The 26,365-nt window shown below is 39.5% G+C and overlaps 1 protein-coding gene across 1 annotated transcript in view; it reads right to left on the bottom strand.

Moving 5' to 3' along the window:
* Nucleotides 1–13,456: 13,456 nt before the first annotated feature.
* The window catches only part of Dcdc1 (doublecortin domain containing 1), a 75,531-nt gene continuing 62,622 nt past the window's right edge, over nucleotides 13,457–26,365 (bottom strand). Inside the window, exons 19-20 of the mRNA XM_052181387.1 lie at nucleotides 16,438–16,588; nucleotides 13,457–13,584 (exon numbers count right to left, since the gene is read on the bottom strand). Of these exons, the coding sequence (XP_052037347.1) occupies nucleotides 13,457–13,584; nucleotides 16,438–16,588 (279 nt within the window). The remainder of the gene's footprint in view (nucleotides 13,585–16,437; nucleotides 16,589–26,365) is intronic.

Raw genomic sequence — 26,365 nt, 5'->3', positions numbered from 1 at the left:
CTTTTCTCTAGTAGACATGCAAATTTTTGAATATTGCTTGCCTTTTTAAATATGGACATAAAATGCTTTTCTGCATTTTCTGATCCAATGATAAAAAGCTTTGAGTAGAAGAAAACAAGCGTGTCTTTCAAATGTGAAGAAACATAGTAGGATACTTAGTTGCCATTTGGTGTCTAATAGGTTTAATGAGCATCTACTCTATTCCAGACTTCCTTCAGGCTCTGAGAACAAAGAAACTGGACAGAGCAGATATACATAGTAACACGGATTGCAATTCCAGTGCTTTTCATGGACCTGAGAACCCTAGCCAGTCACAGTGATGTCAACTCACAACCCATACACTTTCCATACAAACATCTTATAGTTCTAAAAGATCTGTAAATAATACTTTAAAGGAACCAGGAGGTACTTTGCCCATGATTTCTCACAGAAAGTCCAGTAATTATAAACCTGAATAGGAATAAAATGATCAGAAAGTTATTTGGTGTTTAGCCAGCATTACCAGCTCACAGAAAGAGAAATGCCATACAGGAAAGTCAGGGAGAGATCTCTGGGGCTTCCAAAACAAAAGATCCCATTTTCTCCTTCCAGAGAGAATGGTTACCATGCCAGCTCAGTAAGTACTCAGTCTCCCATTCTTCTGAGTTTTGTTTTCCTGATAAACAGAGGGAAAACAGCATGTTTCTCTTCTGCCTAGAAGAATGGTCAGGAAAATGGCCTCCTCATTGTGAAAAATATCAACTTAATAATCTTTTCTTCCTTCCAGGTAATAAGGGTATTCTTTAAGGAATCCTCCCAAATTAACAGCAGCCTTTGAAGAAGCTAAAATTTTCTCCTATTCCCTACACACGCAAAAAAAAAAAAAAAAAAAAAAAAAGTACCCAAAGATGCTAAAATGCTATCGTGGTTTATGACTGATTTTGCACATTACAAAACAACATATAACTAACCGTTCAAGTCAGTTTTTGCTCCCATCTGAAATATATCTGGGTATCTGCCATTTGAGAGATATAGAACTTCTTTGTCTCAGACATCCGAAGATTATGGATGAATAACAGAAGCCTTTCTTTTCTATGAGTATGTGTGTACTTGCAGAGTTTATCAGTGTCTTTCAGGTGAACCCTGTGAAAGTGTATTTTAAAAGTAGTACATTTTCTGCAGATGTATTTCCTTATATTGTGACTTTTTAAAGTTCCTAAAGGACCACATCAGTCCAAAAGGCCTGAAAGACTCTGCCGCAGTCCAGTGATGTTTTAAATTCTGCCTAACCATTTAAGAGAGCTCACATAACTTTTTGCATTTCTTCAAACTTGGTACTTGAAACCAAAGTATATAATCGACAGAGATGTGTCTTCAGAACATGACACATTTAGGTTTTGCTGTGATTCTTCGTTGTGTTTGACCGGTTCTGAGAAGCATAAAGGATTGTTTGACTGTGATGCTGCTTTAGCTGGACTCAGGACTGTACCTGCTGAACAACTGACAGAATTGATGCTCTACACAGCAGAGGGATCTCCTTTATTTCCTTTAGTGATTTTGGCATGAGTCCCAGCACAAGGGTAGAAAATGGCAGAACCGTCTCTTTCCAGTGCGCTGGGGTGGGGTCTGATGAGATTGGTGAGGAGACTTTGTGGGTAAAGCCTCAGCCTGAGTAAATAAAACCAAGGGTTTCTGCCGCCTTGGTGCTTCCCACCTGGCTTGGGAGACAAAGCTCCCATTCAGTGTATATGTATTTGCTTGTCCAGCAGTCACCTCTACAGCCTCAAATGCTTACGTTGGAATGTATATGCAGGATTTCACCCAAATGCCAAGTTTCCATGGCTAAAACCACTCTCAATTATGACCTGTTTTAGTCTGAATATATGGATATACTGTGGCTCATTTGTCAATGTTGTTTCTTCAAAATATTACTATGAAAAAATCCATTTAATTTGAAGGTAAAATTTAAAATTAAAACTCTTAGATAAATAGCAGCTTTCCTCTTTAGAAGTAAATTTGTTTAAGTAAGTGGCCTCTGTTACAGTTTTCTTCCCTGAAGAAGACAGACAAGGCTTTCTTCCCTATAAGATAAAAAGGGAATAAAAATATATTTCTATACACATGGGGGACACACACAAACATACATTTATTTATATACATGCATATGTACATGAAGTTCAGAATAATTTGCTATTTAAAAATCTTATCAGTTCAGGAACATTAAAGCTTGATAAGGTTTGTAAAATTTATAAGGGCAACCGCTTCCAGGCCTGATGTGAGTTATGAAATCTAATTTTGTTTTCATGGCTCTGTGGTAAAATTTTGTCAATGTTATAAAAAGGGTCTTTGCGGAGACTGACCGGAAACCTGAACTATCTGGCCAGGCAATAAAAACATATTCCTTCACTATAATGTGTCAGACAAGCAAGGTTTGACTGAAATTGATCGATAAGTCTTCCTTTTACAGTTGAGTGCACCCACTTTATCTCATAGGATAATAGGTTTTCTTTCTTTCTTTTTTTAATGGTTTTTCCATTAATATCAGACTTTGGTGTTAGTGAGGAACACGAAAGACATAAAAGTATTAAAAAAAAAGAAAAGAAAAGAAAAGAGGCTGACAGGAAAGGCTGTGGTAATAAGTGGTAGGGTGCTTTCCTCTGGCAAAGTGCTTGGGAGGAGGCTATAGAACTTCTATTACTATTGTGGGTTGAATTGTATCTGCTCAGAATGCTCATACCAAAGGCCTGACCCTCCGCACCTCAGAAGTTGATCTGACTTGGAATGGGACCCCTATTGACGTAATTATCGAAGAAGAGGCCACACTAGAATATGCTGGGCCTCTAATCACCAGCAAAGCCACTGTCCTCACCATAGAGGGAAAATTCAGATCCTGGCCTTTAAAATAGAGACACAAGGGAGCGATTAGGGTGATATTTTAAGAGGTATGATAAAGGTTGACAGATGTTTTAGTTTATTTTATTGATATAACAAAATGACTTAGATGGGGCAACTTGTTAGCCACAGAAACTTCTTTCTCAAATTCCTGGAAGCTGGGAGATCTTTTCACAGTCATAGTAGATTGCATCTGGTGAGGGCCTGCATTCTGGTTCACAGATGGATCTGTCTTCTTATGTCCTCACAGAGTTAGGTGGGGACATCTCTGGGATCTCATTTATAAGGACACTAATATATTCAGAAGGGCTTTTCTCCAGGGGCATAACCTCCAAAGCTCCCAGCACTTCATAGAGTCATTCAGGTGACCTGATTTCAACATAAAATTTTGTGAAAGTCACAAACAGAAAGCCATTCACACAAACAAGCCACCAATATTCAAATTATAAGACCAGGACACTGAAGAGCTAGTGAGAAGCCAAGGAACAGACTCTTAGTCTGCAGAGGGAATTAGCAGAGTGCATTCTCTCTTCCTGGATTTTTAGTTTTCAGAATTGTGAAATAATACATTGATAAGGTGACTTAACCTGTGTGGTGGGAACGCTGTGACCTGAACTTGTCACGCAAAATTCATGTGCTGGAAACTTAATCCCCTATAGCATTAGGAGGTGGGACTTTGGGGAAGTATTCAGGTTAGGAGCCTCCACTCTCTTAACTAGAGCACCACAGCTACAAGAACCACACATAGCAGAGGCTGATGTCCTCTTACTCTCCTGACCTTATGTGAGGACAAGGTGCAAAGCTCTGGACCAGATCCCGGCAGCTTCATCTTGATCTTGGACATCTCAGCCTTCAGAACTGTGAGAAATAAAATTACATTCTTTATTAATTACTCAGCCTCAGCTTTTTTGTTATAGCAACCAAGTGTGGACCTTAGTGCAGAGCTCTTTCTCTCCCTAAAGCCACCTCTAGTCCTTGGCTAGCACAGAGCCAAGCCATGAGTTCTTCTTGTGGCTCTATGCACACTTAGGCTGGGCTTCAAAGAGGGAAAATGATTCTAGATGACCCTGTGTAGATAGGCTTTACACAGACAGACAGACAGAACCAGAAAGAGAGACAGAGAGAGATGGAGGCAGGGAGAGACAGGGAGAGATAGAGATAGGGAGACACACACACAGAGACTTTAAGAATCACTCGGAATTATTGCTGCCTTGATTCTTGTGTTCCTTTTGTATCTCACTAGTGTCAGAACAGTCTTTTAAATCTAGATCTAGTTAAGAGAGGCAGCAGCGGTGCAGACAGACATTCAGCCAGCAAGCATCAAGTTGGATGGTCTCTTAAACCCTAGACCAATGTTTCTCTCAATGTATGAAGTATCTAGGATAGCATCAAATGTCAGCTCAGAAATGGAGAACCACGACAGGTCCAGGAACTTGTGAACTATTCTCAGAATTAACCTCAACCATTGAAGAAATGTGTGTGTTTGTACAAGCAACTCCTTTTTCAGCCTGTGATTTGTAGAGAAAGACAGGTACGGATGGGTTTAAAAAAATGACACCGTGACTGGAATTTACAGAAGGGGTGAGGACACACTGGTGCTCCATTAGGTTAGCTCCTTTGGGGCGTACCATCTGAAGAGGTTCATGGTGATTTCAGAGCAGACCAAGAATTTGAAAAACAGTGACTTTTTATTTTTTATTTTTTTTTGAAATCTCCTCAATTGGCTGACTCCCATTTACATGCTGTTTCTAGCAGCAGAGATCAGTCTGGGTCACTCAGCACCGCTGGGTAAATATGCTGAAAATGATTACTATTTCAGACAAACGTTTAACTGTTCTCAGATTATCTATGACACCGCAGGCCAAAGTCACAGCAATCTAACCTGGGAGCAAGTTTATGTTACCCGGTGATTTATGGAATGAGAATTCTGGGTGCTCTGTGGGACTAATTTAATATGAAACATTCAGATGTCGGTCTTATATTGCCATTCATCTTTCCTTAGCCTGCCTGCACCAGGGGGCTTGTGGTTCAGAGGGCAGCTTCTTCTGTCTCGGCCACAAATCATCACACTTGTGAAAGGGAGTGACACGCCTTCCCTTCCAAGCCAGGCTGCCTGGGGAAGAGAAGCTATGTGGGTTCGGATGAGAACAGTGTATTTCCATTCTATCAGGCCTGTATCATGAATGCTTTGAATGGTGACACTGGTAAAGAAGAGATCATAAGCAAGGAAATGCAATCGTCTACAGTGTCTTATCAACAAGCATTGACTTGTTCTGTTCTGACAAAGCGATCTTCTATGGGTTGATGTGATAATGTATGTGAGGAGAAGGAAGTTGCATAGAAAGCTAAATTTTCATTCAATATATTACCCATATTAAAAAACCAGACATGCCAAGGCCTGCTAAAACGATAAAATGCAAAGCCTTTTAGCCAAAAAGTTACTATAAATCTCACATCAATTCAACAAATGGTCATTCTATGTTCTAAAGACTATGCAGGTCCCAGGAACACAAATCTGAATAAGCCGGGCCTGACTGGAAAGGAGTTTGCAGATCAGGGGAAGAAAGCTTATGCCTCCTGTGGAAAAGGGAGTTCCCATAGCTGCCACGTCAAAGGAGTGGCTGAGGAAGATGGGCTGAGAGAGCTGCAGGGAAAGATTGTGCACAGGTGTGGCGTGTGGCGTAAGAGAGAAGGGGGAGGGGGAGGGGGAACATGCCAGAAGGGGGGAGGCGAGGGTATGGGGAATGTGCCAGAAAGGGGGAGGGGAGGGTGTGGGGAACGTGCCAGGGGAGGGGGAAAGAGGTGAGGGTGTGGGGAACGTGCCAGGGGAGGGGGGAAGGTGAGGGCGTGGGGAACACAGAGTTCTGTGAGCAAAGGGCGGAGGCCAAGACTGCTGATCCCATCCAAGGATCTACATCGTCTACAAGACCTGGGGTTCCATGGGAGGACAGTCTGAGGACAAGAAGTTACTGAAGGACATAGACTAGAGAGTGACATAGATGATCTTCATTCTGGAAAGATGAACCCAGTTACTATGATAAAGAAATGTACACAGATCTCAGGGATCGTGAGAGTAGAGGAGGCAGGAAAACTGCAGCAGTGGATAGCTGGTGCTGCAGTGTTTTCTATGTGCAGCAGTGCAGTTGCTTATAGGAATCGACCGGAACTGTAACGGCATGACCAGGACCTAGTCAAGATCATGCCAGACAAAGTTCCATCGTGGTGGGAACATGTGCCCAGGAAGGCTCTATCCTAATTGAGGAACTGTTAGCAATTGATGGATGCCGAGAGGAAAGTCCATTTTCTTCAGGATGTAGCCCAGCAGAGAGAGGCTCTTCACACTCCAGCAGGTGGCTATGTCCATGTATATACTGGCAGAGTTAAAAAAAAATGGACTCTGTAGATGATGACAGCAATGACAATGACAAAGAAGAGAGAGGGGGAGGAGGAGAAGGGGGAGGAGAGAGCAGAAGAGGGGAGAAGGAGAGTTTATAAATGTCGGGGGAAAATAGTGACAATGTGAACGGGAGGGACTGAAGGGAGGGGAAGGAGAGTGGACTTGATCAAAGTCCATTATGTGTGTATGCATGTGTGAAATTCTCAATTCTTCAAAAAGAGAAGAAACTAAAGAGGAGAAAGGCTAGAGATAGAGTTGCGCAGCCGAGAGTTGGGGAATGTTTATGCCACTCTCTAGTCTATGGGAATGTTTCGTGGCTGATGGCAGTGGCCTGAAGATTGTGAAAGTAAAGTAGCTTCACAGCCATAAGAGCCTGGGTGTCCCATTTCATTCATCACATGACAAGCAATCAGATGCAGTGGAAATCTACTTCTGCTGCAGACTCACTCCAGAGAGAGAGAGAGAGAGAGAGAGAACCCAGTATGTGGCTCCCCACTGAGGCTATTAGGTACTGCCATTGCTGTTTGCATAAACTCCTTAAACACATCACTTTGGCTATATGCACAGATGTGGATCACGTAGACTCTTCATGTGAACTATGTATTACCTATAGATACCAATTCTCCGTGGATATCCTGGAGTGTGAAAAGGGGCTTTCTGTCATACATTCAGAGACACACCCCTCACCTGTCCTCCAATTACTCTCTAACTCATTTTGTCAGATAATTTTTGATCATTTTATTTATTGCATATAATATGGTCTTGCAGAACTTCTACGTGCACAAGCATACACCATGCCCTGTGGAGAGCCTTTTGGGGTGCTACTTGACAGAAATCTGACATTAGGACTTGACAAGGAAGGAAGGTTGGGCAGGAATCTGACACTAAGGCATGACAGGGAAATAAGTTCAGGCAAGGATCTAACTTTAGGCTATAATAGGGAAGTAGGTTAAAGCAGGAATTTTAATTTTAGGGTAGAACAAGGGAAACAGGCTTCAGGCAAGATTTTGGGCTTTGGCAAGGAAGTAGGCTCAGGTATTTTGGTCATTCTGACACGCCCTTGGAACGACTGTAGACACAGGACTTTGCTTTTTGCCTTGACTCTATGTGTTTATTGTCTTGCTTGTTCCTCATTGTACTATATTGCCCTTACTACTTGCATGTAATTAAAATGGTATTAAAGCAGATTGGAAAAAATAAAACCTGCCTCAGTCTCAGAATGACTGCCGTCATGCTACAATGTTGTCTAATTGTCTTTTTTCTTTCTACTCCTCACTCCTGCACTGGAGAACCTGTTGGCCGACTGGGCTGGATTGGTCAATGTGCTCCAGGGTACAGAAGTCCCATGTGTTATATTCACCTGAATGCTTCTCAATGTCAGCAGCAAGCACACATACACACACATATACACACACAAACAGACACACACAGAGAGATACACACAAAGACATGTGCACAGACACACACAGACATACACAGACACAGATACACTGACACAAACACAGACACACACACAGACAGACACATACAGAGACATACAATGACACATGCACAGATACATATATGCAGAGACACATACCCAGAGTCACACCTAGAGACCGAGTCACAGACACATACACAAAGACACACAGTCCCACAAAGACAGACAGGCAGACAGAGCTATACACATGTACATGATTCACTAATCAGATCTTTTAAGTACAAATGTTTCTTGTGTTTTCTACACAAAGAAAGTGGCTTCTACAGAAGTGTCTTGGACACTCTTGGATTTCCCCATTAAGTGAGGCAGGAAAACACTAGAGAGGATTATTCTTCTCTACTAGCTCCTACACTGAGGGAGGGCTTTCAAGTGTGGAAAGCAGAAATCCCATCTTCATTCAAATCCACCTCCCTTTTCTTATAAAAATGTATTAGGAAACTGGTTATTTTTACCATCTGAAAAATTATCCTGCTACTTTTATATGTACCATGATTCTGACATTATTCTTGTGACCTTTAAAATAGCAATTTTTATCAGTGCTAAAGCTGCACGGCTCATATGTGAAACTCCCATGCCTCCAAATCCCTGCTTAGCCTTCCAGTATCCAGGTCTAGTCCCAACCTTTTGGTGGTTGGTTCTGACCAAAACCATTTAAATATGAGCATAGTAGATAACATTTGTAATCACAGCACTTTTGAGACCGAGGTAGGAGGATCGCTATGAATTCATGAGCTTTCCAAGCTCCATGATGAGATCTAAGCCAGTCTGCGTTACATGAAACTGTCCTAATGAGCCAATTAAAACATGAAAGAATATTTCCATACAAGAATCTCCATCTTGTACAAGGGCGGTTAGGGCCAATCCCTCACATACACACAGCTAAGGGTCTAGCAGAGACTGGAGAATGGTCTTTAAGTTGGGACTTTCAGCTTGGGCCACCATTTGACTGTAAATAGCACTTTCCTTGACAAGCCAGACACTTCCAATAAAGCTTCTTCCACTTTGACAGCTTCCCATACTTCTTCTCAGGGGCCCCAATGCAAGCATAGGGATCATACCTCTTTGTCACATTTCAAATCAGGCTTCCCCTGTACTTCCTGTGTACGCTAAAATATGAGAATTCTGTTAGGTAAGCATCCCTTAGTAATATCTTGCTCTGTGAAGGATATCTATGATTGTCTGCTTGCTTGCTTGCTTGCTTATTTATTATTTATCTATTTATGTATGTATTCATGTGTGTGCACACATGTACTTGTGCATATACATGTAGGAGCCCAGAGGACAACTTTGGGTGTTATCACTCAGGATTTGTCTGCCTCATTTTGAGGCAGAATAGCTCATTGTCCTGTACCTCACTAAATAGGTAGGCCAGCTGCCCAGCAAACCCTGTCTCCAACTCTCCAGCTCTGGGATTATAATTGTCCACACCCATAGAGAGCTGGACATTTTTTATATTTTAATTAAAGTAATTACATCATTTGTCCCATTCACTTCCCTCCCTCTTAAATTCTAGAGTGTTCTGTGTGGGTATGCAGGTGTGTGGACATAAATACATCAGCACAACTCAAGTCCATCGTCTACTGTTGCTTGTATAGATGTCATTGATCATTTTTCTCTTCATTTTAATCCATTGTGGTTTTCTGTAATGGTCTTTTTCTATTACAAATTAGAGTTTCTTCCATGAAAGGTGAGAGCTACATTTATTTATCTGTGCACATAAGTATGTAGAATGAATGCAAAATAGGAATTATGCTGGTTTGACAAAGTGGTAATAGCAGGTTCTTCTCTAAGGATCCATGGCATTGGTCGACCTAGGTTTCCAGTGCCAGGAGTGATTTCCCTCCTGTTGAACAGGCCATAAATCCAACTAGACTGCCAAGATTGAGTAACACTATTGTACCTTTAGGGATATCTTGGCCCACTGATCATTATTAATGTCCATACACAGCTCTTTTGCATGGCTTCTAGGGATCAAATTCCCAGGCTTTCATGCTTTGAGGGCAAAAACACTTTACCAATTAAGTCACTTCCTTGGCTGAACTGTTGGTTGTTTTTTTTTTTTTTAATAAAAAAACAGACTTGAAGTTTCTTAGAGGAGAAAAGACCAAAGACAAGAAGGTGTAGAGAAGTGGGGAAAAGAAAGAATAATAGATAGAAAACAGATACAATTAAGGTCCCATCCTCTGGGAGGCACTAACCTTGGAATCCCTGCAGATTCTCTCCTTCAGACTTTTTCTGAGAAAAAGGGAGCCCCCACTGGTGGCCTTGAAGATGGAGTGGCCAGCCAGGGCTAATGACTGCTCTGTGACTCTTGACTCAAGAGTCTTGAGCGCTCACAACTGTGTTTCAGCACCAAAGTCAGCTTCCAACTTGTTGAACAGTTAACTAGGGAGTACCAGGCTCAGCATCTTGACCAGACCTTCCTTGTATCCCTAAGCTGTCAGAATCCTTCTGAAACCCTTCAGTGCCCAGTGTTTTCATGGGTCACGTAGAACAATAGTACACTCAATTTAGAGCCTCCATACCACTTGCCCTATGAACATAACTCCCGGCCTCTGTTCCTCCTCTCTCCTCCTACTCAGTTGCATCAGGAGCACCAGCACTTCCTATATTTCTATTTTGCATATGTGGTACGGTGTGACAGCCTATTGCTAAGATCCTGTGGTTTGATAATGGGAGCACTCTGAGTATCTGCTCTTACTTGGAAGGTCTGCTGGCTTTAACAGCTTTATTCTGGAGTGGGCTGTGTCCATCCCACTTTGCAATTGCTTATGGCTTTGCAGCCCCAGACTGTGCCGTGTAAGCAAAAAGCCTAGTTCATTACATTGAGAGAGAATGTGCTGCTCTCCCTTTCTGCTTACCTAGCCTTGGAGGGATGACCGTGTGCAAAGCCCGGAGGAAGCTGGTGTCAGTGGAGTCACTAGTTTACTGGATGCAGCTGAGCATTGCTGCCCAATGGCCCAAATTCTGTTTGAGATTATTTGCATCTGATTTTGTTACCATCTAAAATGACACAGGTTTGTATGCTCTGATCATATCCTCCCAAATGATCTGCCCCTTAAACTGCTGCATTGGATCTCTCCATGACATTTAGCACACTAGGGCTGTCCCTAAACAGGACACTCTCCAGCTATAGTTTCTAAGGGATATTTGACATTTAAAAATTTTATTTTTGCTTTTGCTCTCTTTATCTTCATTTTGTTGATTTGTAAAGCAGTATTTAGTTATTATGTATGCCTTGGTAACTTGAAGCATTACAGAGTTCTGTTTCACAACGCTCATAGAAGTACTCAGGTGAAATGTTTAGTTAGACATAGTCATTTAACCTCATGAGTAGATCAGACTTTTAAATATATTGCATGTCGTTAACTTGCTTAGAAATGGGCAGCTTCATCAGGGAACAAAAACCAGAAGTTGGCACAAAATTCTAGTGTTGCAGGTAATCAGCAGTGTAGGTATCAGTGGTTGACGCTGCGCTTACCTCAAGGGTAATGAAACAGCAGGAATACACTTCTGGAGAAGGCTCTGGACTTGAAGGTTTTACTTAATGTCTTATAGTAAATGGCTTTCAGTTGATTAAAAAGACATTGAAATCTGACATATTTGTGAAAATGATTCAACTTTGATAAACACGTCCTCAGAGGAAATGTCTACATTTATCAAAAGCTTAGGACAACTCACTGAATTGAGACAGCCTTTTCTATAGACCTCACCTCACCGCAGTGGAAGAACCACTCCTCCCCCTACTTCCTGGGTCAAACTCTAGCCAGGGAAGAGAGTCGATCATAAGAAAAAACTTAGGACTGTTTTAGTCTAAGTTAGAGGTGACTATGAATGACACAGATATTCTAGACAAGCTGTCATCTACAGAGTACTTGTGGCTTGCTGCCTTGCTGGCCAAATGTGATGGGTTGATGACTGTTAGATTATATCTAAAACCCCATTTACTGGCAATAGTGGAGTCCACATAAGGTATCTGCCTGATGTCTCCTGGTGCTTGATACAGCGTTGTGTGATATTATCAATTTTCACTTCAGGAGTGTTCCCATGCAGCAGGGGGCCTTCCAAGGAATCTTCACATTTGATCTAGGGTGAAAGATGCCATTTTCATAGCAGAGCAACTTTTCCCTGGCAATAAATGATAGCTGCTTCTGCACCTACAGAAATATATTTATTTTCATGGGATTTTGAAAAAAAAAGTTCCTTTTCTTTATGGGGACTGTGATCAAATCTTTTCATTGCAAGGAGAGAATGAGTCCGTGGGAGTGCTGATGGTTCACTTTCCAACTGTGGTCAAGTTCCTTAACATTTCCTGTTTATTTCAGGTTTGTTAACAAAAGAAAAAGAAAAAAAAAGCAAATGAGTCTTGGGGTACGGCCTCTTCTGCTGCACCTTGGACCAACATCACACTATCAAACATCTGCAAAAGGATGAACAGCTGCTCATCTAACGTGAGGTCTCACCACCACAGTGTCCTGGGCAGCAGGGATCTATTCAAACAGCCCTGCTGATTTACAGGGTGGGAATAAATACCAGGCGTTTTGCAGAGGTTACCACCAGCTCCCTTCAGTAGAAATAGTATATTGTCTTCCTACATGGATTAAAGTGGAGGACTGGGGTGGGAGCCTGCTTATGCTATTTTGTATACACCTAGCCAGGCTGTCATTTACATTCAGGAGGAACAGTTGAGTGGTATAGAGGAAGAGGGTGGTTCCCTGCAGCATCCCATGAGCAACAGAATCAACCTCAGGGCTGGCACTCACATTACTGCCATCTGTTTCCTAAATGTTCTTTCTTCTTCCTAGCAACAAATTAACAGGTTAATTCCTCTTGTCCTAGAGAAGTGACATTAAGACTTCTAAGACATGCACTCACACGTCCCTTCCTTACGTGAATTTTCTTTGAAATACTGCATTTATATCCTTCCTTTGTTTTCATATTGAGGATGTAGCCTATGACATATTATTGTCAATCATTTACTATAGGTACCCACCTTTATTCTCATGAATGACATCCAGCTGTGCCTCAAGAGAGGCCTGCAAAATTAAAGAGAAATGGAAGAAAGACAGAGACAGATTCTTTTGGTACTCAGCAGCCTTTCCAGTTTTATTAGGTATGTGAGGGATTTTAACAAAAGATCAAAAATCAGAGTGATGGATCCAGAAAAGTGCCACTTGGAGTCAAATTTAGGGTTAGATGGCCAGAGTCATTTTATTATCAATGTCCTATCTACACAGACACAGACACACACACACACACACACACACACACACACACACACACACACACACACATCCATATATGTATGTTCTTGATCCCTTTAAGCTATTTTTCAATAACTAGCATTTTGTGCTTTTATTTTTATCAAAGAAAGTTCGCCTAAGATAATCATCTTGTTTGTATTATTTGTCTGGTCTTGTCTTTCCAGGAACAGGCATGAGGAATCCAATGTTACTTCACATAAAATGTATAAACTAATAATCTCTAAAAGTGTTTGAGGGAGCTAGAGGCACAGCTCACAGGCACTGTCGTGCTCACTATATGGTCAACAACTAGGTTTAAATCACAATGCAGAGTATATGACAGACTGTGTACAAGTTAAGACAGATAGAGAATTATCATGGCATATGATATGATAGGAGCGTATGAGAAAGCACATGAAGCTCTGTGAATAAAATCCAGCACAAGATATGAGGTTCTGGTTGAAGTCAGCTGGGAAGCTGCAGGAGAGACAGTAGCTTCCGGGATGGTGACACCACAATGTCTGTGGCCTCAGGGCCCTGCTGCCTTAGGATCCGGACATAATTTGCTTTCACTTCCATCATTTGCTTTTTTTCTGTTAAAAGAAAAACATATATATGTTACACATATATAATATGGGTATTATACATATATGTATACATCACATATATACATATACATACATGTACATGTATACGTTTAGAGACAGGTCAATGGCAAATGCAGAGTGACAAGGGCATTTAAGCTCCCTCGGCAATTCTTGGCTCCCACCCTGAACTCTCACATACTTGTTGTGTTCACGCAGTCAGGCATATGCTGCCAGTCTTTAGATTATAATATCTGAATAGGACGCTAACACAGGAGTGCTGGAAAGAGACTGAGCCCATTGGGAAAATGAAAATCAGAACTTTCGAAGAGCATTCAGGCTTTATTGCAAATGACAGAAAACATTGCTAAATGTGTTGAGGATGTGAGCTAAGCATTCTGTTCTGAAAGCAGCTAGCTTGTTTTGTCAATTGAAATGCATCTTCAAAAAACTCAGCATAGTTCTTTGGTGACTGACATTTACCTGTTAAATGATTGTTGCATTACTGTCTATGAAATAAATTATTATCATGTTTCGAGGCTCTCAGAATGTCTTATTTTCTTACAGGTACTTTAGCTAGCAAGTCATAGAAAAATCATCCATAGAATGATTAGTTAAACCTCAAAATAATGAATAAATACATGCAAAAGCATTTCTTTTTCTTTTAAAAATATTTGGAAAATGTAGATATCTATTAGATTTTTTAAATTTTATTTCATGATAACAACAAAATGGCATCAATAAAATAAAGTTCTAAGAAATAAGCAATTGATTCTGTGACCAATCATATTTCCTAAACAGGCATGACACACTGGAAAGAATTTAGGCAACTTGGAAAACCAACAAACCATGTCTACAGGACAGCCATGTCTACAGGACAGCCATGTCTACAGGACAGGGGCCATCTTCACCTTTACAAAACTATGCATTTATAAAACTGAAGATGCAGAAATGAATGCTTATCCACACAGACTTGTAGACATAGCAAAGCAAAAAATGGTAGGGAGAGTGATATTTGAATTTCTGATTTTCTCAGTCCCTCTTACAGACTTTATTGGGGACAAGAGTGTTGCGGGGAATGCGGCCTAGAGTTTCCTTTCCTTTGTGGTTTGGACATCCTTTGGAATTGCTTTCCTAAAGAAGATTTAGCTTTAGTTATCAGTCAGACCCAATGAACACTATATGGCAAGGAGGCTCATGCTGAGAAAGACTGAATGGTGGAAGAACTGAGGGCACTTCCCCAGAGCCTCCTTCTGCACCATCCCTTTGCTTACTTTTTCACTGACCGTGATCATTTGAGGGGTGTTATTTGTGATGGTTAATACTGACAGCCATTAGACAGGAACTACAATCACCTAACCGCTTAGCATGTCTTTGATAGAGTTTCTAGACTTGGCTAAGTGAGATGGGAAGACCTATTGCAAATGTGGGCCCCACCAGTCCATGTGCTGGGAATCTGGAATGAAAAAAAGAGAAAGCAGGCTGATCAGCAGCGTCCATTACTCTTGGATCCCTGATTACAGGTATAATGTGACCTGTGACTGGCAATCTCCTCTTGACTTGGGGAATTATCTGTCATGGAGGGCCGTACCACTAGGTATTTGGTCAGAGCAGTAAGAAAAGCAACTAGTACTTTTATATTCACAAATAAATTGAAAGAAAGCCTTGTGTATATTGCTTTTTTATAAGATGTGTAGTTTGAGAATACAGAAAGCTGTTAACTAACATTTACAAAATTTTACAACTTAACCATTGCTGAATGCTTCTAAGGGATAACATTCTGAGCTAGGATCCCAAGCAATGATGGGAAGGGAGATAACAGAATTTACAGAACGAAAAGACAGGTACTTGTCAACAAGGTAGGATGGTGCTAAGGAAGGCTTTGTGACATCCATTCGAACAGTGCTAGACATACCAAGAAATATGTGTCTCTCAAGTTCTTAACAAGCAGTTCTATGCTTTTGTCTCTTCTGGGCTAAATATGAGGGAATATTCCCACCTGTCTTTTTTTTTTTTCAGTTAAGCAAGAATGTTTATTGAATGCACACCATAATGCTGGATGTCCAGAACCACAAAAAGGGCACAGAAGTCTAGTTGCTGTACTAGTCTGCTCTCAGGGTAGGCTTTTTTTATTTGATATATTTTTTATTTACATTACCACCTTATATATAACATACTAATAATTTTGTGGTACATCTCTAAAAGAAAAAACTCCAGTATTTTTATTATAGGGATATCAGTTAATTTACTTCCTAATCCTATAATTTCCTTAATGTGAAAACAATGTCTTTTGGAATATCCTGAAGATTATGTTTTTTTTTTCTAGTATCTACCTTCCTACAGAAAGGACTTTAAATTCTTCAGGATAAGGTAAAAGACTAGAGTTCAGTTTGTAAACATATGCCCTTTCCATTTCTGTAAGAAATGAGTAAGAAATAGTGTATTGAAGCTAGCATATGCTTACTTTTGCAACAGAAAAGAAAACCGCAAGCTGAGAAGTTCCATTAATAAAGCATCATTTTGAATAATTTGAATAGTAAGATGCCAACAGAAAACTCACTTTCCTCCAGATTCATCACTAAGGCAATGCCTTCAATCAAACCTCAGTATTTTTGTAAATAGGCTGTGTACAGCCCAAGACTCATTGATATTTGAATGAATTATTTAAAATAAATAGTGTTAAGAATGATTTTTTGAACACACAGATAGAAATGTCACTTTCATAATAGCCCATCACAAGGAGTGTAATTATTAAAATTCATCCTCCATTGTTCAAAGTTCAACATGCAAGGACTGTGCAAGGAAGACTGAATGCTGTAACTCTTCAAGACTTTCACAAAAAAAAAAAGGTGTCACCTGTACCTTTTGAGGTTATAAAGCCATGTCCTGTAGACACGCAGATAGCCATACCCTTTTCTATGTCGTCCCATGACTGAATGAGCTCCCCATTTGAGGTGTAAAGGGTTTTGGCTGGGTGGGACATTTTCAGACGAGCAGTGCAATCATCCAGCAACTGAAATACAAGGGGAGAGCCATATTTGAATGAAAAATGTCTTAAAGTAGTTTTGAATACTCTTTGAGACAAGGCTTCATGTAACACAGACTGTTAGCCTCAAAGTCTCTACTTAGTTGATGATGTCTTTGAACCTCTGGTCCTCTGGCTTCTACTCTTGAGTGCTGCATTATAGGTGTGTACCCCAAGGTGTGCACCCCTAGGCCAAGTTTACTGAGAGTGATCTCAGGACTTCATGAATGGTAGGAGTGCTGCATTACAGGTGTGCACCCCAAGGCCAGGTTTATGTGTTACTGAGTGATCTCAGGGCTTCATGAATGGTAGGTAAGCATTCAATGGCACCACATCTCAATCCTCAAGCAACGCTTTTGAGAGTGCTCTATCCCTACCTAAATATCCATTCAGCTTAATTATTGGGCACAGATAAGGAGAGGTGGGAAAAAGGACAGACAATGAATGACTGCTGACGTGTTTAACATGTGCGACTTCAGTGGTCTTCCTTGAAGATGTCATGTAAGGCCTAATTATTCCACAGAAGAAGGCATCTTTGCAGTTAACAAATTTCTAAATATAATAAACTCTGGATTAGGAATCTAGACATGGCAAAATAGCTTTAAATTTTTACTTAATGACCAAAGAACTAAAAAGAAAAATAGTGAAGAAATACAAACGTTTGTCCTTTATGTCACAATCAGAAAAGCCTGCGAAACTGAAAGAAAGTGAAAGAGGCCCTTCTAGGTAGTTTTAAATTTTAGCGTTAAACAATTACTAAATACAGAATTGCAGAATCAAAGAAACATTAGCATAAAACTTACTTTGTAATTGAGAAGTTATATACAATAGGTACCAGAAGGTCAGAAATAGCTTTTTTCAGCTGATGTGAAAAATCACTGTGTGAACATCATAGGATTTTATTTGTAGGAAGCTTTAGTCAATTGAATAATTAAAAACTCACTAAAAAATAAGAGCACTTAAATGAATAGGTAAATAAGCAAAGTTTAGAGCATGAATAGTTTTTCTGATTACTAATATTAGAAATTCAGAAAATACAATAGAAAAGCAACAAACAAAAGCAACAGAAACAATTATTTTAAAAATATGAGTTCCTTATATTAAAACTATGTAATTGTACTGATGGACCAAAAATCTGTTTCAGTGAATATAAGACTACCATACATTTGCCTGTGAAAAATGGATGTCATGGCACCCAGAGCTGATCCTGTGCCACAGCACAGGTGATCCTGTGCCATAGCATTCCATACCCAAATACCACCAGGAGAAAGTTAGTCTCACAAAAGTACAGACAACACTGAGAGTACAGGTAAGGCCACCACTTCTGCTCAGAGGGACCCTCCCAGAGCCAACAGGACACAGGAACTAAGGAACAGCCAAGGGCAGGATTCTTCCAGTTTCCATCTGCACCCCGGAGCTGACCCTGTGCCATATCCAAATTCCTCTTACAGAGAACATGTCTCCCAGGAGTACTGACACAGGCTTCAGGAGGGACAATCCACAGTCAGAGACAGCAAGACCAGCTAACACCAGAGATAACCAGATGTTAAGAGGCAAGGGCAAGAATATAAGCAACAGAAACCAAGGCTACTTGGCTTTATCAGAAACCAGTTCTCCCACCACAGTGAGTCCTGGATACTCCAACATACCAAAAAAGCAAGACTCTGATTTAAAAATCACATCTCATGATGATGATCGAGGACTTTAAGAAGGACATCCTTGAAAATTACAATGTTAAATTTGGAGGCAGCTTCCGTGAGTTTCATGGGTAGTGATTATTACTAGGCAATTTGTAATGTAATGAATTCCAAGAAGCAGCCTGCAGATATTCCAAACACTTTGTTTACTATATTTTAGTTTAGTTAATAAGCCCCAAGTAGAACAATGGAAATATAAACAGCACTATTAGTTCATATATAATTTAAGTATATTAAGAAAGATAAATTTAACTTTTATGTCCGCAAATTGTCCATTTGTCCATTTTACCATTTGTTGAAATAACATCTCTGCTCCATGTTATTTACTTGACTCAAATAACAAATTAACCTAAGGTTAATTTGTCAAGATGAAGAGAGATGGTTGAGCTGAATGTCTTTACTAAGATTGTAGTAAATTTTGTCAAACTAGAAAAAAAGAGAAAGAAATACAGGAGAACAAAGGTAAACAGGTAGAAGCCCTTAAAGAGGAAACACAAAAATTCCTTGAAAAATTACAGGAAAACACAACCAAAGAGGTGAAAAATAGAGCAAAACCATCCAGGATATAAAAATGGAAATAGAAACAATACAGAAATCACAAAGGGAGACAACCCTGGAGATAGAAAACCTAAGAAAGAGATCAGGAGTCATAGAAGCAAACATCACCAGAATACAAGAGATAGAAGAGAGAATTTCAGGTGTAGAAGATACCATAGAAAACATTGACACAACAGTCAAAGAAAATGCAAAGTGCAAAAAGTTCCTAATCCAAAACATCCAGGAAATCCAAGACACAATGAGAAGACAAAACCAAAGGATAATAAGTATAGAAGAGACTGAAGATTCCCAACTTAAAGGGCCAGTAAATATCTTTAACAAAATTATAGAAGAAAACTTCCTAAACCTAAAGAAAGAGATGCCCATGAACATACAAGAAGCCTACAGAACTCCAAATAAATTTGACCAGAAAAGAAATTCTTCCCATCACATAATAGTCAAAACAGCAAATGCACAAAACAAAGAATATTAAAAGAAGTAAGAGAAAAAGGTCAAGTAACATATGAGGGCAGATCTATCAGAATTACACCAGACTTCTCACCAGAGACTATGAAAGCTAGAAGATCCTGGGCAGATGTCATACAGTCCCTAAGAGAACACAAATGCCAACCCAGGCTACTATACCCAGCAAAACTCTTAACTACAATAGATGAAGAAACCAAGATATTTCATGACAAGAACAAATTTATACAATATCTTTCCACAAATTCAGCCTTACAAAGGATAATAAATGGAAAACAACAACACAAGGAGGGAAACTACACCCTAGTAAAAGCAAGAAAGTAATCTTCTTTCAACAAATCCAAAAGAGGATAGTCACACAAACATAAAAATAACATCAAAAATAACAGGAAGTAACAATCACTATTCTTTAATATCATTTAACATCAATGGACTCAATTTCCTAATAAAAAAGCATGGACTAACAGACTGGATACATAAACAGGATCCAGCATTTTGCTGCATACAGAAAACATACCTCAGTGGCAAAGACAGATATTACCCCAGAGTAAAAGGCTGGAAAACAATTTTCCAAGCAAATGGTCCCAAGAAACAAGCTTGAGTAGCCATTCTAATACTGAATAAAATCAATTTTCAGCCTAAAGTTATCAAAAAGGATAAGTAAAAACACCTTGTAGTCATCAAAGGAAAAATCTGCCAAGAATGAATCTTAATTCTGAACATGTATGCTCCCAATGCAAGGCCACTCATGTTCATAAAAGAAACTTTACTAAAGCTCAAAGCACATATTGCACCTCACACAATAATAGAGGGAGACTTCAACACCCCACTCTCAGCTATAGACAGATCATGGAAATACAAACTAAACAGAGACACATTGAAAGTCAGAGAAGTTACGGACCAAATGGATTTAACAGATAATCTATACATTCATTTATATAACGTTTATAGAACATTAGAACATTTCATCCTAAAACAAAACAATATGCCTTCTTCTCAGCACCTCATGGCACCTTCTCCAAAATTGACCATATAATCTGTCACAAAACAGGTCTCAACGGAAACAAGAAGTTTGAAATAATCCCATGCATCCTATCAGATCACCATGGATAAGAAGGCTGGTCTTCAATAGCAACAAAAACAACAGAAATCCCACGTACACATGGAAGCTGAATAAAGCCCTACTCAATGATATCTTGGTCAAGGAAGAAATAAAGACTGAAATTAAAGACTTTTTAGAATTCAATGAAAATGAAGGCACAGCATACCCAAACTTATGTGACACAATGAAAGTAATGCTTAGAGAAAAACTCATAGCTTTGAATGTCTCCAAAAAGAAGCTGAAGAGAGCATACATTACCACACCCAAAAGCTCTAGAACAAATAGAAGCAAATACACCCAACTCAGGGATGGAATCAATCAGGTAGAAACAAAAAGAACTATACAAAGAATCAACAAAACCAGGAGCTGGTTCTTAGAGAAAACCAACAAGAGAGTTAAACGCCTAGCCAAACTAACCAAAGGGCACAGAGACAGTATCCAAATTAACAAAATCAGAAATGAAAAGGGAGATATAAAAACTGAAACTGAGGAAATTCAAAAAAAAATCACCATATCCTACTACAAAAGCTTATATTCAACAAAAATGGAAAATCTGGATGAAATAGAATTTTTTTTAGACAGATACCAAATACCTAAGTTAAATTAGGATCAGATAAACCATCTAAATGGTCCCATAATCCCTAAAGAAATAGAAGCAGTCATTAAAAGTCTCCCAACAAAAGAAAGACCAGGATGAGATGGATTTAATACAGAATTCTATCAGACCTTCAAATAAGACCTGATACCAATACTCTTCAAACTACTCCAAAATAGAAACAGAAGAAACACTTTCCAATTCATTCTATGAAGCCAGAGTTGCCCTGTGTATTCTCTCTTGGGGATGGAATGGTTTCTCTCTTATAAGGAACTTGTCACAACTTTCTTTCATAGAGGACTTCATAAGAGATTTTTTTCTACTTCTGTCATGTTTAATGTTCCAAATAGATTTAAAAAACTGGTTGAGTGCATATTACTTTTAGCTTCCGAAGATATCATATATATTTAAGAGGCATTTAACTATTATAAATTATTTGGTGACTTAAAAATGTTAATACTAAATTATATATTTTAAAATAAATTTTATTAGTTTAATAAAAAAGAAAAATGGCTATTACAAAAGTTGTCAATTTTCATGAAATTAATTAATAGTCTTATATAACTGAGGTCAAAACACCTGTGTGATGATTTTATGGGGGTGAAATGTAATTCCATAACTTCTTTACAATTCAATAAATAATATCCTCAAGTAAAATATGATAACAAGATAAAATGGTGAGTAACTTCCACTTCCAGGTAGCAAACTACATCATAAAGTGATGATAGAGTTGAAAGTTTTCGGCTCTGCAGCTCACTAACAACAGCGTAACTCTCCTTGGCATTCCTGGGGACCAAGACTACTCGGCAAATGAAGTTGAGGGAAGTATTTTAAGCCAACACAGAAGAAAATATTTCCACTTAATTTTTTCACCATAAAAAAAGCCTCATAGTTGCTAAATGGAAAAAATACAACCATAAAACATTTAGAAAAAAATCATTGAATCTTGATATTTCCTCCATATGGTGATAGATTTTCTAAAATATTAAAAGCATCAAATAAACATATTCTTGGTTACTTTTTGTATGTTAAAAATCATAGACAAGTAGAAAGTTGGATGCATGTCACCACAGATCTGATGGTCACGTGAAACAATAGAAAAAAAGATTTCTCTCAGCATGCAAATTGTATCCAATAGTAAAACAATGCAGAATTTCATAGGAGCACTAGATAAGCCATGGTGTTAGATTGTTCTTCAGAATATAATGCTCTGAATGAAAACAAAAAGCTTCTCAATATTGCCTATACAAGTCACCGAAGACAAATAACCTAGCATGAGCCTCTAACATCTCTCCTCAATCAAATCTGCATGTGTCTAAGTCTCCGCCCTTAGCAACAGAGCTCCCATGGGTTTGCAAAAGTAGCAGAGCATTACTAGCCTTACTCATGCAGCACACTCTGGTGATATGTGTCCAAATGTTCACACATGTTCTTATGAATTAAAGGTAGTAAACAAAACCAGGAAATAAATATGAATTTATAATCATTTTTCTTCACAACAGTACAAACTTAAGACGACCTATTTGGCAATCAATAGAAAATTCAGTAAAGGCCAGGCGTGGTGGCACACACCTGTAATCCCAGCACTTGGGAGGCAGAGGCAGGTGAATTTATGAGTTCAAGGACAGCCTGGTCTACAGAGTGAGTTCCAGGACAGCCAGGACCACACAGAGAAACCCTGTATGAGAAAAAAAAAACTGAAAGAAAGAAAGAAAGAAAGAAAGAAAGAAAGAAAGGAAGGAAGGAAGGAAGGAAGGAAGGAAGGAAGGAAGGAAGGAAGGAAGGAAAGAAAGAAAGAAAGAAAGAAAGAAAGAAAGAATTAAGTAAAAAATAAAAATTAAAAAAAGAAAATTCAGTAAAAACAAATATGTCTGTTGGATAGGTTAGTATGATATGACCAGAAATATTCTGTTGTTTTAAGTGTTAAATTATGAGGCAAAGTCACAACAGTTTCTTAGAGGAGCAGAGCAACTTTCAGAACTTATTTGCCACAGTACTTACTATGATCACAGTGGTCATGCATAGACAACTCTGGAAACCATGGACAGTCATATTTATACTAAACTAGGATAATGTTACTGTGAGTGATAGCATCTCCACTTCCTTATTGATGCTCTTAGTTTGATCACTGACTGAATGACACTTTATTTTTTCAATTAGGAAACAAAATAAAAGTTATTTAATTAATCAATACATTTATGCTAGTATAGAAATAAAGCTGTAATAAATACATATGGTGTGTGTGTGGGCATGCATGCATGCATGCATGAGATATATGTGTGTTTATATGTGTATGTATGTAGGGAAAGGAGGCATGCATGAATATGTATAATGTGGTGTGTGTGTGTGTGTGTGTGTGTGTGTGTAATTTCTAAGATTGCAAAACTAATACCAGAGGTTAGGTGGCTTAAATAGACCATTTCTCATATTCTGGAGAATGCAGAGTCCTAGTTAAATCAATTCCTAAGGGTCTCTGTTCTTGGCTTACAAATGGTCACCCTCTTGGTGAGTCACTATATGGGAGAGAGAGGCAGAGGAAGGAAATAGCATCTTTCTTCTTCTCTCTTTGGAGTTAGTGTGTGTGTGTGTGTGTGTGTGTGTGTTAATGCACATAAATGTCCATGTGTGGAGGTCAGAGGTCAACCTTGGATGCAATCTGTCTTTTTCCCATCTTGCTTTTTAAGACAGACTCAGTACTTTCTCCTTGAGCTCTCTGATTTGGTTACTCTTGCTGACCAGCAAAGCCAAGAATCTGCTTGTCGCTGGCACAGGGTTCTGAGGTCTGCATGCTTGAGCTGCAAGCATTTTATCAACTGAGTCATTTCTTAGCATGCTCTTTCCCTTTTCTTTCTTTTTCTTTTAATTTATTGATATATTTATTTACATTTCAAATGATTTCCCCTTTCCTAGCCCCCCCACTCCCCGAAAGTCCCGTAAGCCCCCTTCCCTTCCCCTGTCCTCCCACCCACCCCTTCCCACTTCCCCGTTCTGGTTTTGCTGAATACTGTTTCACTGAGTCTTTCCAGAACCAGGGGCCACTCCTCCTTTCTTCTTGTACCTCATTTGATGTGTGGATTATGTTTTGGGTATTCCAGTTTTCTAGGTTAATATCCACTTATTAGTGAGTGCATACCATGATTCACCTTTTGAGTCTGGGTTACCTCACTTAGTATGATGTTCTCTAGCTCCATCCATTTGCCTAAGAATTTCATGAATTCATTGTTTCTAATGGCTGAATAGTACTCCATTGTGTAGATATACCACATTTTTTACATCCACTCTTCTGTTAAGGGATACCTGGGTTCTTTCCAGCATCTGGCAATTATAAATAGGGCTGCTATGAACATAGTAGAGCAGAGAAACACCTTAAAAATGCTCAACTTCATTAGTCATTAGGGAAATGCAAATCAAAACAATCCTGAGATTTCACCTTACACCAGTAAGAATGGCTAAGATTAAAAATTCAGGAGACAGCAGGTGTTGGAGAGGGTGTGGAGAAAGAGGAACACTCCTCCACTGCTGGTGGGGTTGCAAATTGGTACAACCACTCTGGAAATCAGTCTGGCGGTTCCTCCGAAAACTGGGCACCTCACTTCCAGAAGATCCTGCTATACCACTCCTGGGCATATACCCAGAGTGATTCCCCACCATGCAATAAGGATACATGCTCTTTCCCTTTTCTTGTAAGGCCACTAATCCTGTCTAATCAGGTCCCTCTCCTCACAGTTCAATGCATCTTTAGTTGCCACCTAAGAGTCCCATCTCTGAGTAATAGTCACATTGGGCTTTAAAGCCCCAATGGATGAACTTGGGGTAAGGAGTAGAATATAATGTACTTTTTAATAGTCACTGTGTTTATCTGTTTTCTATTTCAAGGCAAGCAAAATGTAAAGTAGCTGAGTCCCTACTGGGGATGGAAACGGCCTGGCAGATACACATAAGTGGGTATGTGGGAGAAACTTATGTACAATTTGCAAAGCCTCACCAAAAAAAAAAGTAAAAAAAAAAAAACCTTATAATTTAGATGACAATACCCGGCAGATATCATGTATCTTATTTATAATTGGGAAAATGAATGTAACTTGATAAAAACATAGCAAAGGCAAAACAGAAGTCAAATATAGGCCCATTGCACTTGGTTTTCACTGAGACAAAGCCAATGAACTTACAAACATCTTTTTTTTTTTTACTGTTTTTCTTTTTTTTTAAATATTTATTTATTTATTTATTATATGTAAGTACACTGTAGGTGTCAGATCTCTTTATGGATGGTTGTGAGCCACCATGTGGATGCTGGGATTCGAACTCATGACCTTTGGAAGAGCAGTCAGTGCTCTTAACCCGCTGAGCCATCACTCCAGCCCACAAACATCTTTTGTAACTAAACTAGCTGAAGGGGTTTGCAACCTCATAGGAAGAACAACAATACCAACCAACCTGACGCCCCAGAACTCCTAGGAACTAAGCCATCAACCAAGGAGTACACATGGCTCTGGCTGCATATGTAGGGGAGGATTGCCTTGTCAGGCATCAATGGGAGGAGAGGTCCTTGGTCCTATGAAGGCTTGATAGATGCTGCAGAGTAGGGGAATTGAGGGTGGTGAGGTGGGAGTGGAGTGGGTGGTGGAACACCTTCATAGAAGCAGGGGGAGGTTGGATGGGACAGGGGGTTTCCAGGAGTGGGAGAAACCAGATAAGGGGATAACATTTGAAATGTAAATAAAGAAAATTTCAATAAAAAAAAGGAAAAAATCAAATAAAAAAAACCCTAGAAAATAAAGTTTGTTTTTTTGTTTTTTTTTGTTTGTTTGTTTGTTTTTTTACTACAATTAACACTCAAACCCATCTAGTCAGGTTTTGAGCTTGGAGATATTTTTTTTTCTATTTTTTTCTTTTATTGGATATTTTCTTCATTTACATTTCAAATGTTATCCCCTTTCCAGGTCTCCCCTCTACAACCCCATATCCCCCCTCCCAGACTCTCCACCAGCCACCCACCCACTCACACCTTCCTGCCCTGACATTCCCCTACACTGGGGCATCAAACCCCCTCAGACCCAAGGTCTGCTCCTCCCACTTATGTTCAGCAAGGGCATCCTCTCCCCCATATGCAGCTGGAGCCATGGGTCCCTCCATGTGTACTCTTTGGTTGGTGGTCCAGTCCCTGGGGGTACAGGGGGGTCTTGACAGCTGACACTGTTGCTCCTCCCATGGGACTGAAAACCCCCCTCAGCTTGGAGACATTCTTAAGTCTCAGTGTTTCGTGAGGATCACATGAACTAGTGTAAGTCAAATATTGATCATTATGTGGGGGACACAATCTACAGTAAAGGCCATTGTTCTATAAATAG

This window comes from Apodemus sylvaticus, chromosome 5 (genome assembly GCF_947179515.1).
Source record: "Apodemus sylvaticus chromosome 5, mApoSyl1.1, whole genome shotgun sequence".
Classification (NCBI taxonomy): Eukaryota; Metazoa; Chordata; class Mammalia; order Rodentia; family Muridae; genus Apodemus; species Apodemus sylvaticus.
The sequence above is the reverse complement of the archived record's forward strand: the minus strand, read 5'-3'. Positions and strand labels throughout refer to the sequence as shown.